The following is a 16,962-nucleotide window of genomic DNA, read 5'->3' on the forward strand; positions in this document are numbered from 1 at the left end:
TCTATCCCATTACATCCACTATAAAATACTTGACTTCAAGATCCCATGTTATAGCTAGCATTCTTGCAGCTGGAACGACAGGATGGACTTTCTCCATGGCTTATTACTGCCACTCCTTGTTTCTCCAAAGGAGTCACTTAAGCAGTGCATGGAGCTCTTCCCAGCAGTTGAGTTCCTATCTTCAATAGAGCTCTGGTCCGGTGAACAAGACCGGGAATCAGTGCAGGAAACTTCTTTGTAAGCCACAAGAGAACTCCTTAGACAAGATTCACTCCATCTTTAAAGATTAGAATACTTTATAATCCTCTAGTGTTTTCTATTCACATGGTCAGTAATTCAATATGATGAGCCAATACCCGGCCTTGGATGCACATGTATATCTGCTATTGTTACTTAGAGCTGTGCATATGTATGGAGGTATACAGTTAGACAGAATACTAAATATTGTTAGTGTTCAAATACTCAGCCATAGTTCTAGTAGAAATGCCTAAAATACAATGATTCAGAGATTTAAAAAACTAAGTTTCAAATATGTCTCTCTCAAGTTTTCCATTCAGAATTATGAGCAGTCTCTAAGCCTTCTTCACAAAATGACTAGTAAATTGAACAAGCATTTTGGTAATAGAATTTTCCTCTACATTATGATACCATGGTTTCAAAATTGCAAACATACTTGTGCTGTGTAACACTGTTTCCCATTTGTGATATTGTATCCCATAATCTTTATGGTAGACTTAAGCCTTCTGCAAGCAGGAGCACCTTTATAATGTTGTTATAGGTGTGCATAATATAAAATGTGCGCTCTTTATATCAAACAGTTAATATATACTTGCATCAACATGAATTTAGTCCACTTTTACTTTATCAGCATTTTAGTTCATTCTTTCATTTGTCCTTTCTTCTGTTTATAATGTGGTGAATAATTGCACTTAATCAGCCCCCTTCTCACATTTGTTGTCCAGTCAATAACAACTCTTAACCTCCACAGGACAGCTGTTGTGAATATCTTCGTGGTGGTACACGTTCTGAAGCTTTTAGAATAGTCACAGTTTGGCTGCTTCTGTCTTCCCCAGTTCTTTATCTAGTTGTTCTTGCTTCTAGTCTGTCTTCCTTTTTCAAAGACCTAATTGGAGAATATTTCTCTTGGCTTTCTAGATCTCTCTCCAGTAATACTTTCAATCATGATCCCACTTTTCAAATTTAATTATTGAAGTTAATTATTTCTTTTTACTAACTGGCAGGTTGGGAGTTGTCTTATTTGTTTGGTGAGTTATTTTTGTTTTTGTTTTTTGCCTTTTTGGACTTCAATAAACCACATGTTAAACCATGACTCCTAAGTCTTCCTGACTGTATATCTCCTAGGCATTGCTATCCCTTTTTCTCATCTCCCGTAGTATTTTCTCATTTTTATGGCAATTTCCCTTCTAGGCCCTTCTCTCATAGAGTTGGCCCACTTGATTTCTCTAAACTTTTATTGATTTGAGTCTAACAATGAATACTGTTTCCTTGACAATTGTTGTCCAACTGTTTGTTAGTCTGATTCTATGGTAACATCACTTAGCTTTATCACTACATTCACTTTGTCGCTAACTTTCTTGTCTTGGGCAAAAAGGGAAGGTGATATTTAATAAAATCATGTTTTTTCCATTGAATCTTGATTCAGATTTATTTTTGTATTCCGTAAGTGAGTGCTCTGTATTGGTTATGTTTTTATACTCTAGTCACACTTTTTCTTTACATCCTGTGGTCTCTTAAAGTCTCAGATGCAGGCTGTTCAAAATTGTATAGTACATCTGATTTGAAGAACCAGTGAACTTATTTTCAGATATCCTAATGGCTTTCAACACACTTAGATTCAAATTCTTTTAAAATTACTCAAGTAATTTACTTGTTTCTCAGTTATTTTGCCATTAGGTTTATTACTGTGAAAAGTTTCTTGTTTGTTTGCAATGAACTTTTATCTCAGAATTCATTATTTTACTCTCCAAAGAGTACATAAAAGCCTATCTTTTTACTTAGCATATAATTTTGGGGGCTTTTTTTATATTTCAGGCTTATGGCAAAATTGTAGTTTGTAAACTGCTTTTTCTTTATGGTGTCATTTTTAGGAAACTAATGCATTTATTTGTGTGATAGTTTCACTATCAAAACCAAGAAGTGTGCTTTTGTGTATAGTGGCGGTTTTTGTTTTTGTGATATAAATACTTGTTCACTAAGAGACAGGAGCAATGCCCCCAGGTTGTTTAACATAGATTATTAAACATGAAGCAGTGGTAACAGTGTTTGGTAGCTACCAGTTAGGGTCAGACTTGTACTATTTGTCTAAAAATGAAAAGCTCTGCATCCCAGTCCCTTTCAGCATTGTTCCTAATATTTAAAACTTAGTTTTGGTCCCAGTATAGATATTCGTTGATTTTTGAGATATGTAAATCTTATAAGTGTAGATTGCCAAATCTGTCTTCTATGTAAAAATTACACAACGTAATGATTCTCTGTCTAGTAGCTGCCTAAAGTAAATTGGAATCCTGAAGCTAAAGATGTACATTAGGACACTAATTCACTGGTCCTTTCCTTTCTTTTTATGCTTTTAATAGGACCTGGGCCTGGATTACTATGTAATAGGAGAATCATTTGAGACTTCTGTTCCCTGGGATAGGTAAAATAATTGTAGTATTCTTTTGTTCAAAACTTCTATTAAAACTTCGTTATCTTGTAATGGATATTTATTCAGTTTGGTTTTGAGAATTTTTTTCTTTGGTTTTAGACATTGATAGGAATTTGAAAGTGTGTATACATAAAATGTAAAGAATAAACAGTTATATGTACTTAAGCACGAAGACACTCCAAGCTATGTTAATGTGAGCTTGTGTACTTCTGAGCCATTGTAAAGCATGAACTATGACTTCTGTGGTCAGAAGTGTAGTCCCTTTTGGTATTGTTGAATTAAAATTAAAAATTAAAATGTAGAACCAGAGCCATATTCTATTGCAAACTTCATATACATAACCATTCCATGCACAATAAATATTTTACAATATGCCTATGTTGCTTGCTTAGGATTGTAACTTTTTTTTATTGTGGGTCTGCAAGGTGACAATTCTGGTCTTTGAACTGTTATTTGAAAAATCAAACATAAGAGACTTTCTTCTTTTGAAGTTCATTCTTAAATCAAAATAGATAACAGATGTATCAAAGTAGACTGTAAAATAGAAAACTGGTAGATGTAATCTTTTGCAGACTTTTGGAAAATTTTGTGTTAAGTATTTTCTGCCTCTGATTAACAAGTAAATTTAGGCTTTTGTGAAAGGAAAGTCCCATTGTGGATCTAAAAACCAATCCTTAAAAGATAAAGAATGAACATAAATGGACAGTTTTTATGCAGAAAAGTTAATTTGAGGTGCCACAGGAATCAGTAGCAGGGCCATTCTTAAGAGGTTGAGTGAATGAGCTGATAACACTTGATGATTTTACAGTTTCAATTATTAAAACTATGTAGTGTTGTGAAGAATTCCTGAAGGAGTTAAATGTTTCCCAACTTGTTGGGTGAGCTCCCTTCCTGTGGATGTAAGATCTCTTCTGGGGCTGTGGTATGGTACAGTACAACAGTACCAGCTGTGCATCTGCTTTTACTGCAGAAGCAATTCTTAGCGGGGGCTGAAGTTGATGAGCACAGTGGTAGCTTACTCTTTTTCGGCTGCCTGACTTCTCTATTGGTTCTCTTTGAATAGCCATCCTTGTATATGCCTCTTCTCTGCTCCCATAGGAGCACACGAGATATGTTGATCTAAGGCATCATGAAACCTTGCTCTCTGCATGGATCCATTTGGTGGGAGTGGTGGAAAAGTGCCAGCATATCTGGTGGTAGGCCAGACTTGGAGAGGACATGTCCTGCATTTTAAAACCAGCATGAAAAACTGCTATCTCAGCCACTCTGTGGCAGGCAGATGCTCAGCAGCTCTCCTTGCTTGATGCTTTTCTAAAGCTGTACTTGGCTTAGCAGGGACAGAATTGTGAGTAAGATGCTTTCAGAAAAGTGAGCTAGCCAGCAGGGGAAGGAAGTAGGCTTCATTTTGTATTACCTAACCTTAAACAATCATGTGACTTAAGGTTTATATACCAGCTTTTCCCCTGCAATGAGGCAACACAAAATGGCTTTGAAGCCAGTTTGACTAGCTGGAGTTCCCCAGCCCAGGGGAGACCACCCTTCCCTACAGCCCAACCAGGGAGCATGGCTAGGATGTCCTTAGATCCTGTTGATCCTTGGCTGCCGGATATACCCTTGGGCAGCTGATTCAAATTACATTTACATGGGGGTCTAGCTCAGTGCAGATGCCCGCAGTATTATCTCTCTCTTCTAAGCTTCACCTAAGCTCTCAGCCACAGCTGAGAATCAAGGCCTAAACATATTTAAATAGGTTACATAGCATTTGAGAGCTCCAGAATTTGACCTATTTGCTCTGTACATTTTATTTTATTTTTTTAATTCCTGTTTACCCCACACATTAAACAGATTCTTATCAGTTTTGGTCCCCTGATAGCTTATGATTATAGAGTTGATATGAAATTAGGTTTGAAATGACTTGTGTATGTTCAGAATCCCAACAAACCCAGCATCCCGGTTCTTGGATTTAGCAGCTGGTATAACCCTGTTTCAGTCCTTGTTTTAGGGGCTGCTGTTTCCTTCTCTAAAATGTGTGGGTGGCATGAAGGATTTTAAAACTGAAAGTTAATTATTTATAACTCCCTTACAGAAATTTAATTTTCAGCTAGTGTCAAAGTATCCAGTCACTGAATTAATTTTCTCATTTTCCCCTTTATAGTTTTGTGAGCAGAGCAGAGTGAACAGGTTTTTACATCTGTTGATTCAAACCTATTTTTCACTCATTCTGCTCACTTACTAACTCCTTATTTCCAGTTTTGGCATTGGGACCTGTACCTTCCTTCAGAGTCTCTACCAGGGTCACACTGTAGATTAGCTGATAGAAGACATTTTGAGCAAAATTATTTTAATTTCAAACATTCCTCCCTCCAAATCCAAATATTTTTTTCCAAATACAGATCTGTATAAAACTTCTAAATTAAACAATTGTTAAATAGCATCTCTCTAGTTCTGTGTGAGAGAGCCTACCTGGAGTGATTTAAATTAAATGAAAAAACCCACCTTTCAAATTGTGTTTCAAAGTTTTGAATGCACCTGGATCAGTCCCAGAGAAATGCAATAATAAAATTAAGTAAAATTAAATATCACTGGTTTTATGACATATTTTAATAGTTTAGTGCCAAATTATAATTTTAATAAGATTCTAGCTGGTAAATTAATACACATCTTCAACATCTGGAGGAATCCCTTCTTTCTCAGCCTTGCAACATATCAAAAGGCTATAGTATTGCATAGTGTACATGCTTTTAGTGTACATGCTTCTATTTTGAATTGTTTTCTAAGCTACCGTGCCAAACACTTTTGTCCCACTGCAGCTCAGAAGAAAATATCCAACACATTCCTCTTCACTGATAGTACAGTCCTCTTGCATGCCCTCTGAAAAAACAATACAGAGTCTCAGGAGCTAGCATGTACAGTCAAAATTATAAACTCGTCACCCAATAGATGCCCAGAAGAGGAATAGCATTATTTTTATAGAGGTCTGATGGGCATTTTTTTTCTTACGCTTTTTATTTAAATGAAACCAAACCTAAACTGTGATTATTAAAGTGTATTGTTTTGGACTAGTGAGGAAGATCGTTGTAGTTGTATGTGAGTTTTAAACTAGAGCCATAAATGTTATAAAAAAGGAATATTGCTAGTTGAAGACAAATTAGTGTATAGAATACTGCATAGGAAATTTTTTTAATTGGTTTTATTTTTTTAAACTATATATTCTGTTACAGGGTTATAGACCTCTGCAGGAATGTAAAGGAAAGAATAGTGAGAGAATGCAAAGAAAAAGGTGTCCAGTTTGCTCCATTTTCCACCTGCAGGTGAGACGCACATCAACTTTGTTTTCATAGTTCTGGGATGTGTTTTTCAGCAGCTGAAGTAAATTTTACTACTACTTCTTTTTACTACTACTTCCATACACAATAGATAATAACTTAACCTACTACTAGTTTAGCCAAGTGGCACAGTTTAAAGTGCATCCACTAATGATCTTGCTCTCTAACCTATTCACTAGTTCTTCTTCGAGTGCTTGCTCATATCGATTCCAATTAGGTGTGCGCGTGCCGCGTGCACAATCGTCGGAGAAATTTTCTACCCTAGCAACACCCGGTGGGTCGGCTGTGGAGCCCCCTGGAGTGGCGCCTTCATGGCGCTGGATATATACCCCAGCCGACCCAGGACTCAGTTCCTTCTTACCACCCCTGACGGTCGTTGGAACTGTGGAGCGCGGCATAGCTGTTCTCCACTCTCCCTAGCTTATCCTGTCAATTCTTGTAGATAGTTGTAGTTATAGTTGTTGTATAGTCTTTAGATAGTTATTCCTGTTCATTGTTAAATAGTTGTAAATAGTTAGCAGAGGTTAAGGGGGCTTCTCCCCCTTTTCCCCCCGGTGCATAGCCGGGCTCTTGCCCAAGGCTCCTGGCTTTAAGCTGTGCGCGTCCTGTGCTAAGCCTATGCCAACGGGAGATCCGCACGACTAGTGTCTCAAGTGTCTAGGAGAGTCCCACCAGACGGAGAAGTGCAAGAACTGTGAGGCTTTCAGACCAAGGACCAAAAAGGAGCGGGACTTTAGGCTTAGGCAGCTCCTCATGGAGACAGCACTTAGCCCAGATCCTCCCTCGGCGCGCCAAGTTCCGGCACCGAGCGCCTCGGTGCACAGCACCCCTGCAGCACCGACCGGTACTACACCGCGAGCAGACGCAGATAAGGCCTCACGGCACCGGCCTCCTTCGGCACCACGGCCGCCACAAGGGCCCCGGCGCTGTTCCCTGTCTCCGGGGCATAAGAAATCCTGTAAGACGCAGGGGACTGCTGTCCTGCAGACGCCAGCTCCCCCGGTACCAGTGGTAGAGCCACGTCCGACTTTAGAGCGCCAGAAGTCGCAGATATCGGCTACACCGTTGACTCCGGTACCGGGGCCGTTGAGTCCGGTGCGGACTGGCTCACCACCTCGATCAGTGGTGGAGCCCTGTCTCCCGTCGACTCTGGAGACCTTTGCGATGGCAAAAGACCTTATCGCGCTCACGGAGCCGGCGCCATCTCAACCCGCGGCACCGCCCGCTCCTCGCACAGTGCAATCCAGGGGCAAGCCTGCCCTGGTACGCCTGCCGTCTCCGAGCGTGGACTCGCGGCACCGCTCCAGGTCTCGGAGCAGGTCCCGACGCCGCTCGCAGTCCCGGCGCCGACTTTCACCCCGGCACCAGTCGTACTCGCGGCCTAGGTCCTCTTCACGGCACTGATCTACGTCTCGGCACCGTCAGGATCATTGGTACCGATCAGAGTCACGACGTAGTTCTCGGCACCGGTACGAGCACCGCTCCAGTTCGAGGGACCGCTCCCGGTACCATGTCTACAGGCGGTCGTCCTCGTCTCGGTCCAGATCCGTGTCTCGGCACCGACCTGGCCAGCGGTACCGATCCCGATCATGGTACCACTCACCAGCACCGCGCAGGGACCGATTGCCTACGGACCGGCACCAATTGGCACCGTATCACACTGAGCCCATTCAGCCGCGTTCGGCACCGCCTTGGCCTTCGAGATCAGCGAACGGGGCTTCGGGATCAGCATACCTTCCTCAGGATCAGGCTGCCACTGACTTGGGTCACTGGCAGGAGGGGACAGAGGACCCTGCGCAGGACCCTACGCAGGACCCTACGCATTGGTCTTTCTGGACCCCGTGGGCATATCACCAGGCGCAAGGGGCTCCACCATCAGCCTCTCACTCGGCACGCTCTGAACCCAGAGTCCCGGAGGCCACCATCTCCCGCCCCCCACCAGGGGGCATGGAGGCTCCCGTGCCTACACCACCTCAGGCCATGGACCCCGGGGCAGGGGATCCTCCGCTTCAGGGACCCTTAGAACAGGACCCCTCTTTGGACCCCTTGCCCCCGGAGGCATCCTCCTCATCTTCCCCGGATGAGGCGGTGGCGGGCACAACAGCCTCGGGCCCGCCCCCAATAGATCTTCGTGCCCACCAGGACCTATTACGTAGGGTGGCGCGTAATATGGACCTCCAGGCGGAGGAGATGATAGAGGTGCAGGACCCGGTGGTGAGCATCCTGTCGGCTGATGTCCCATCCCGGATGGCATTACCACTGATTCGGACGATTCAGGCTAATGCCACTACCATATGGCAAACCTCTGCCTCCATTCCACCCACAGCCAGAGGGGTAGAGAGGAAGTACTTCGTCCTCTCCAAGGACTGAGTACTTATATACCCATCCTCCACCGTGCTCACTGGTTGCGTCTTCGGTGAACGCAAGAGAGCATCATGGCCAGCTGGCGGCAGCGCCCAAATTGAAGGATGCTAAGCGTTTCGATTTGTTCGGGCGTAAGGTGTACTCGGCGGGGGGCCTGCAGCTCAGAGCCGCGAACCAACAGGCGCTCTTGAGCCGCTACAGTTACAACTCATGGAACTCCATGGGTAAATTCAAAGAGTTGGTTCCCCAGGACTCAAGGGAGGAGTTCAGGGGCCTTAGTGGAGGAGGGTAAGAAGGTGGCTAGGACCTCCTTACAAGCCTCCTTGGACATAGCGGACTCGGCCGCCAGGACGCTAGCATTGGGCATCGCCATGCGACGCGTCTCCTGGCTCCAGGTTTTGGGCTTGCCGCCAGAACTGCAGCAGACCCTGCAGGATTTACCTTTCGAGGGCCAGGGGTTGTTCTTGGAGAAGACGGACTCTCGATTACAGGGCCTCAAGGACTCGAGAACCATCATGCGCTCCCTGGGGATGCATGTCCCAGGGCCCCAGCACAGACCCTTTAGGCCCCAGCCTCAAAGGTTCTACCCTCCCCCGCCTCGTCCGAGACAGGACTTCGCCAGAAGGCGGGGACGAGGTGGTAGGCGAAGGTCGACCGCCCCTCAACCCGGTCAGAACCAGGGCCCACCTAGGCCACCTTCAGGTCCTAGACAAAACTTTTGAAGGTGCGCTCGAGGACAGCGCCCCAGCCACTACCCAGGATCCATCTCCTTCCTTTCGGGATCGCCTCTCCCGTTTCCACCGTGCTTGGTCCCTCATAACATCAGACTGTTGGGCCCTTCGCACGGTGGAGAGGGGATACGCTCTACAGTTTTTTTTTTTTTTTTTTTTTTTGTTCCCCCCCCTCCCACCCCCCTCCCTTCAGGGACCCTTCTCACGAGCATCTCCTTATACAGGAGGTTTTTGGCCTCCTCTCTATGGGAGCCATAGAGGAGGTGCCACCAGAGTTAAGGGGCAGGGGGGGTTTCTTCCCGCTACTTCCTGATCCCCAAGTCAAAAGGGGGTCTGCGACCCATTTTAGACTTACGCGGACTCAACAAATTCATAGTAAAGTTGAAGTTACGCATGGTCTCCTTGGGGACCATCATCCCTTCCCTGGATCCTGGAGACTGGTTCGCCGCCCTCAACATGAAGGATGCATATTTTCACATAGCAATCTACCCCCCACACAGGCGCTTCCTTCGATTTGTAGTAAACAGGGTGCACTACCAATTTGCAGTCCTTCCCTTCGGCTTGTCCGCCGCTCCGAGAGTGTTCACAAAATGTATGGCTGTCGTTGCAGCATACCTTCGTCGGCAAAAGATACAGGTGTTCCCGTATCTACACGATTGGCTGGTGCGCAGCCGCACTAGGGAGCAAGTTCAAGCCTACGTCCAGATAATACTACAAACATTCCACGAGTTAGGCATCCTACTCAACAAGGAGAAGTCCACTCTGGAGCCAACCCAGAGAATAGAGTTTATCGGGGCAGTCCTAGACTCCAGACTCACCTGAGCTCTTCTACCAGACAATTGGTTTCACACCATCACAAGCATCATTCAAGGGCTCCAGGCCTTCCCGATTACCACAATAAGGACGTGCCTCGGCCTGTTGGGTCACATGGCCTCTTGTACTTGCGTAACCAGGCATGCCAGACTTCGGCTTCACCCACTTCAGGCCTGGGTATCATCGGTGTACCGTTCTTATCGGGACAACCTGAACATGGTGGTCACGGTTCCAAACTCGGTCTTGACCTCTCTCACCTGGTGGTTGGATCACAAGGAGGTTTACGCAGGAGTGCCGTTTCACGCCCCACAGCCCTCCCTGCACCTGGTCACCGACGCTTCATCTCTAGGTTGGGGCGCTCACCTCGGGGAGCACCATACCCAGGGCCTGTGGACCGCATCCCAACTAGCTCTGCACATCAGTGTTCGAGAGCTGATGGCGGTGCACCTAGCCTGTCAGGCATTTCTCGGTCTCCTCCATGGCCGTTGCGTGTCAGTCCTCACCGACAACACCACGGCCATGTTCTACATCAACAAGCAAGGAGGAGCCCGATCGTCTCTCCTATGCCTAGAGGTTATCCGCCTGTGAGAGTTCTGCATTGTCCACTCGATATATCTCACGGCATCGTTCCTCCCTGGAGTCCAGAACACGCTAGCGGACCATCTCAGCAGGTCCTTCCAGACGCACGAGTGGTCGATTCGTCCAGACATCATCTATTCCATCTTCCAGAGGTGGGGATCTCGAGCCAACAGGAAGTGCCACGCGTTCTGCTCCCTACAAGGGCGATTTCCGGGCTCCCTGTCGGACGCTTTCCTTCTAACATGGAAGGACCAGCTGTTCTATGCTTTTCCTCCATTCCCACTGGTCCACAGGGTACTGCTCAAGCTATGCAGAGATCAGACACGTATGATTCTAGTCGCTCCAGCTTGGCCAAGATAGCACTGGTACACCACGCTTCTGGAGCTATCGGTTCAAACACTGATCACGCTTCCTCTGCCCAGATCTGATCTCTCAGGACCACGGCCGACTCTGTCACCCCGACCTGCAGTCGCTCCACCTCACGGCATGGATGCTCCATGGCTGAATCGGACAGAGCTGCAATGCTCGCATTCCGTGCAACAGATTCTGCTGGGAAGTAGAAAGCCCTCTACACGGACCACCTACTTAGCCAAATGGAAGCGTTTCTCCTGTTGGTGCGGGCAGCGAGCCACGCCCCCCTTGCAGGCGTCTATCCCCCTTGTGCTCTAATATCTCCTATCCCTGAAACAGCAGGGCTTGGCGATATCTTCAATCAGGGTTCACCTGGCCGCTATACTGGCGTTCCACCCAGGCGGACCCGCTTCCTCGGTCTTCTCTAACCCAATGGTCGTTAGATTCCTTAAGGGATTAGAGCGACTGTACCCACAGCAACGCCAACCCGTTCCGGTGTGGGATCTCAACCTGGTTCTCTCCAAGCTCACAGGGCCCCCGTTCGAGCCATTGGCTACCTGCTCACTCATGTACCTATCTTGGAAGACAGTCTTCCTTATAGCCATCACTTCAGCACGACGTGTTTCTGAAATCAGGGCCCTTAGGTCTGAGCCTCCATATACAGTTTTCCATAAAGACAAGGTGCAGCTTTGCCCCCACCCTGCCTTTCTTCCCAAGGTAGTTTCACCTTTTCATGTGAACCAGGATATATTTCTCCCGGTCTTCCATCCTAAGCCGCACGCTACCCGTCAAGACCAGCGTATGCACTCCTTGGACGTACGCAGAGCCCTGGCTTTCTATATTGAACGTACAAAGCCGTTTAGGAAGTCGACACAACTCTTCGTTGCAGTGGCCGACCGGATGAAAGGCTTACCGGTCTCCTCACAACGTCTCTCCTCTTGGATTACGTCCTGCATTCGTGCCTGCTACAACCTGGCCGGTGTCCCGACACCGCGCCTCACCGCCCACTCCACGAGGGCCCAAGCCTCCTCGACTGCCTTCCTGGCTCATGTCCCGATCCAGGATATTTGTAGAGCGGCGGTTTGGTCATCGGTACACACCTTCGCCGCTCACTGTGCGCTAGTACAGCAGTCCAGAGATGACGCTGCATTCGGATCAGCGGTTTTACACACAGCGATGTCTCTCTCCGACCCCACCGCCTAGGTAAGGCTTGGTAGTCACCTAATTGGAATCGATATGAGCAAGCACTCGAAGAAGAAAAAACGGTTACTCACCTTTGTAACTGTTGTTCTTCAAGATGTGTTGCTCATATCCATTCCAAACCCGCCCCCCTTCCCCTCTGTCGGAGTAGCCGGCAAGAAGGAACTGAGGGGGTACTGGGTCGGCTGGGGTATATATCCAGCGCCATGAAGGCGCCACTCCAGGGGGCTCCACAGCCGACCCACCGGGTGTTGCTAGGGTAGAAAAATTCTCCGATCGTGCACGCGGCACACGCACATCTAATTGGAATGGATATGAGCAACACATCTCGAAGAACAACAATTATGAAGGTGAGTAACCGTTTTTTATCACTTCAAGAGTTTATAGTGGCACTTGGTTAGTATTCTGACATTTATTTTCTGTATATCCACTAGGCAGCTAAGTATAACAAGATAGATTTGAGCCCTTAAACTCTCTAACAGTCATAGGATTGGTTGACATGAAGAATGAGTAGAAGACAGGTCAAAATTTTTAAGACTAGTTGTAAGAAATGAATTTAAATAGTGTGAGAAAACAAATGTAAATTAACTTCTTGTTCATTGAATTAAAATTCAAAATTATAGCAAGCTACGAAAATAGGTATTTAAAACTGAGAAACATTTTTTCTAAGGGGAAATGTTAACTCGAACTGTTCGGCTAAATCCTTTGTCTCAACTGGTTTTAATGAAGTGACGTAAAACAGATTATATTTTTAAAGTGAATAACTGCAATTGATGCAGCCTACTCTTAGTGTTAGCAGTATTTTATGCAGGTCATTACTGTTCTATCATATCTAAAATGTTAGTAACCTGAGAATATCAAGGGGCTAGAAATAAAGGGCTATGTTGTGTAGCACTCTGATAGCCATATCAACCATCTCTCTATAGTTACCATGGACAATTCATAACTGTTAATTCTCCATGGAATATGACAAAGGAATGCAATGCTCCCATGGTTAGACCTGTTTTTTCAACCATTTTTATTAAACTTTCAACAGAGCTAATTAAAATGGGTTTGTCTGTGGGAGTATTGTCTTCAGTAGGGTTCCCAGAGGTACTAATGTTGATTCCACTGACCTTCTGTTAGCACAGGTGATTTTTCTGTAAATGTTCTCAGTTAAAACAGCCTCCAGTATTTACCTGTAAGTGGATGTTTATAAAAAACTGAGAAAATCTTGCTTTTTATAGCCCCTCTTTTTTGCACCTTGTGAATTACACATACAGGAATCTGTTTTTACTGTATTCTTACAACCCTAATTTCAGTAACTAGATAATAAGTTAATTACATTCCATCACTCATGGGATGGGCCCAGTGTTCATGAGATATGATGACCTTTGGGAAAATAAGTTGAGAAACTACGCCTCTACCTCGATATAACGCTGTTCTCGGGAGCCAAAAAATCTTACCGTGTTATAGGTGAAACCGCGTTATATTGAACTTGCTTTGATCCACCGGAGTGCGCAGTGCCCCCGGAGCACTGCTTTGCTGCGTTATATCCGAATTCGTGTTATATCGGGTCGCATTATATCGAGATAGCGGTGTAGTTAATTGTCTTTGCATCTTTTCATAGGTATGCCGTGGGGGGGGGGAGGGTCATAATAATCTAGATAGAGAGAAGCTTTATTGATGTGCTTGGTTCCCACCTACATCTTTCTCATTTCTTCCTTATCTGGCCAAACGTTCCTCCAAGCATTGTTACCCTACTTTTCCAGTGCCATTATGCTTGGAGCAGTATGCCTCTCCTAGGATACCATTCAGTATCTTTTCATGCAGATCCCTCCATAATACAATCCTTTTACAAAGCATCTACGTCGATAACCCGTCAGAGAAGCTTAGTTATACATCTGCAGCATTTGGAGAGTGGACCTTCCAATTCCTGTCATTAATGACTCTTAATTGTATTGTCCAGTTTAGACTATGACCTCCTTGGGGCTGAGACCATGACCTTCTTTGTCCAACATTAAACATTTAGTCTATGTCAGCACTTGCGAGTGTACACAGTTACTTGTCCATGAACTGTTAAAGTGTGTACCCCATACCTGCACTGAGTGTTCACATATGCTGTGCTGAGCATGGCTGTATGCTGTGCACTGGCATAGTCCTTCATCCACACTGCACCTTTTTGGTACGTGACATTTTGGAGCAATATCCCAGAATCTTGTGCATCACAAGAGACACTCTAGAAAGTGCCTTGTTGCATGTTGCTGGAACTGTACACTGCCTTCACACGTTTGACGATGTCAGCTCCATGTCAGCTCTCCCTTCTGCCAAACTGCATTGGAGACATGAAGCACATCCATAATGAGGATGATCTGTTCTTGCTATAGCTTACTGGACAAATGTTTGTGCAGCGCAATACCAGATACTGGATGGAATTGGTGTGGAGAGATTTCAGATGGTGAAAATGGCTGACCCAGAGGGGGAATGAAAATGCACTTGGATCCCATGGAACATCTGTTTTGGATGCCAGGACCACAACAGTATGTCCAGGGTGGACTACTGCTTCTTGTCCTGGAAAATCATCTTGGAAACCTGGGATGACAACCATAGTTGCAGAATTTTGGAATGAGGAAACAGATTTTAATCCAGTTGTGCAAAGAGCTTGCACCAGCCCTCCAGTGCTGTCCCACTCATTTTCAGAAACCCATACTGATACAGAAGTGGAAGCTGCAAACCTCCAACAGCTGCCTCTCAGTTGCAAACCAGCTCAGGGTTGGGAAGCCAACTGTCAGGGTGGTGGTTGTACAGATTTGTGAGGATATCGATACTGAGATCTACCAACAGGTGGTTGCCATAACCGAAGTCCCTGAAATGATAGCAGAATTTCAGAGGATGGGTTTTCTGAACTATGCTGGAGCCATCAACGGAACACACATCCCTATACTTAGCCCACCGAAAGGGGCCAATGAATAGATGAACTGCGAAGGTTACCATTTCACTGGTTCTTCAGGGCTTAGTGGTCCACAGGGGTTGGTTCGTGATGCCAGGGTGCTCAAGAAGTTGGAGGTTGGTGGGTGGAAGAAGGGACTTTATTCCCCCAAGATGACACTGCTGTGGCGGGGACCCTGCATGTTCTCTCCTGCCAGAGTTCATGAAGCCTTACCCCAACATTGCCAACCCAAGTAAAAGGAAATTCAACTACAGACCTAGTAGCTACAGAATGGTGGTTTACTGTGCCTTTGGGTGTCTGAAATCCCATTGAAGGTGCTTCTGTCCCATCTGGATGGCAATGTGGTTAATGCAAATCAGATTATAGTGGCGTGCAGTGCTTTGTATAGTTCATGTGAGGTTAAAGGGGAATACTTCCACAGCAAGTGTGCACAGGACAGAACTACTTCCCCAAGCTTGTACAGGCAACTTGACCCCATTTAGGCATTGTTAAAGTAATTTTTAAAAAATCTAAAGTTTTGGGAGGGAATTTACACATTCCTTCCTCAATGTTTTCTGGCAGGGTTGCTCATAGCACTTATCAAGTGCTGTGCATGAGCAATCCCATGGTTGCCACTGGTAATGGCCGGGTGGAGTGGGGGTGATAAAAGCACCCTCAGTGTCCGATATCTTCAGTGTTGTTTTACTTTTGTTTCTTTCCTCTGTATTGTCACTTATTAAAAAAGTCATAAAGATATTTCAGTGAAATTCTGCTCTGTTTTTCTTTGGATGGCAACAGTTATGTCACGGCTTACTTCATTGTCAAGAACCCCCTTTTTAAAAAATCGGCAAATTCATAGGCAGGGGAGGAATGGGTTTATGGGACAGATAAAATTGTTTGCATTTCCATGGCACCAGACTTTTGCCACCCCATCCCGAACCTCTAGGGAGTATCACATTAATCATACTCAGGAAACAAAGTGCACACACAAGTGAAATGCACAGTAACTTTTATTTACATATATTGAACATAGGATCTAAAACTTTTTTAACAGGAAAAACTGAACAAAAAGAATTCCCACCAGGGAAATGGGCAAACATTAATGTCTGTGGAAATGTCTTCTCTCCATTCCCTCTCCCTGAGAGAGGGAATGGCTGCAGATTATTGTGCAGGGGGACAAACGGGATGTCTTCTGCATGGGGTTTGGGAGTTGAGCTCAAGCTGGGCTACAGGGACAGGATGAGGCTCCTCTCCGTTCTCCATGCTCTGGGAGGGTTCCTCTGCAAGTGGGGTCGGCAAAGCATGTTGTTCCTGGAGTTGAGCATATTCCTCCCTAGCAGTGGGGAGCAGTGGAGGGGATCCATGGCTGCAGCAGCCGGAGGAAGAGTAGTGTGGGGTGGGGAGGTGCCTGCTCTGGAAGAGGAATAGCACAGGGCAGGCTCTGAAAACATTCTGCCACCATTTGGACTAGGTGAGTGCATGATCCCCTTCCCTTTTTGCATGCTTCCATTGCCTGTGTTGTCTGTCCGTTTGCAGGAATGGCTCATCCTGTCTCAGAGTCCAGTCCTCCCTTGTCCTAAGGAAGCCCAACTGCTCTTGATTCCTTCTGTCTGTGCCAACAAGCAGGTCCTCCAGAGTCCTTCAGTGTCATCTTCTGCTGTCTCTGTGGTTCCTCTCCTGGCTGAATGGGTTCCCTGTCAGCATCGGAATGTCCTGTCAAGTCAAACACAAGGCAGCATAATATTTCATTTCTTCTTTGAAGAAACCTAAGAAATCCCCATGCACAAAGTAACCATGCTGCTGAAGGCCCCAATATTGATACTTTTTAGCATCCCAGGAATGCTTAGACTCCTTCCTTCAGACTGCTTTTGCTGCCCATGAGGAGAGAGCTGAGGATACAAATGGTAAGATACTTGCATTACTTTTATTAAAGATGTTTTAATGTGTGCAATGCCTCAATGGACCACCTGCGGTAGGGTTTGGTTCCTTTAAAGGTAACATTACCAGTCACCTTTTTCTTCTTTA

The 16,962-nt window shown here is 45.6% G+C and overlaps 1 protein-coding gene across 9 annotated transcripts in view; it reads left to right on the plus strand.

The window, feature by feature from the left end:
* AGPS (alkylglycerone phosphate synthase) overlaps positions 1-16,962 on the plus strand; it is a 133,401-nt gene that overhangs the window by 93,321 nt on the left and 23,118 nt on the right. For 3 of the 9 annotated variants that reach the window (XM_005300458.4, XM_065560798.1, XM_042860691.2), the window contains exons 16-17: positions 2,595-2,656; positions 5,887-5,976. The exons of 2 other annotated variants lie outside the window; for them this stretch is intronic. In XM_005300458.4, the coding sequence (XP_005300515.1) occupies positions 2,595-2,656; positions 5,887-5,976 (152 nt within the window). Of the gene's footprint in view, positions 1-2,594; positions 2,657-5,886; positions 5,977-16,473; positions 16,842-16,962 lie in introns of all 9 variants that reach the window. 4 more of the 9 variants (XR_010591323.1, XR_010591324.1, XR_010591325.1 and 1 more) reach the window with 3 other exon arrangements.

Source organism: Chrysemys picta, chromosome 11 (genome assembly GCF_011386835.1).
Source record: "Chrysemys picta bellii isolate R12L10 chromosome 11, ASM1138683v2, whole genome shotgun sequence".
Taxonomy (NCBI): domain Eukaryota; kingdom Metazoa; phylum Chordata; order Testudines; family Emydidae; genus Chrysemys; species Chrysemys picta.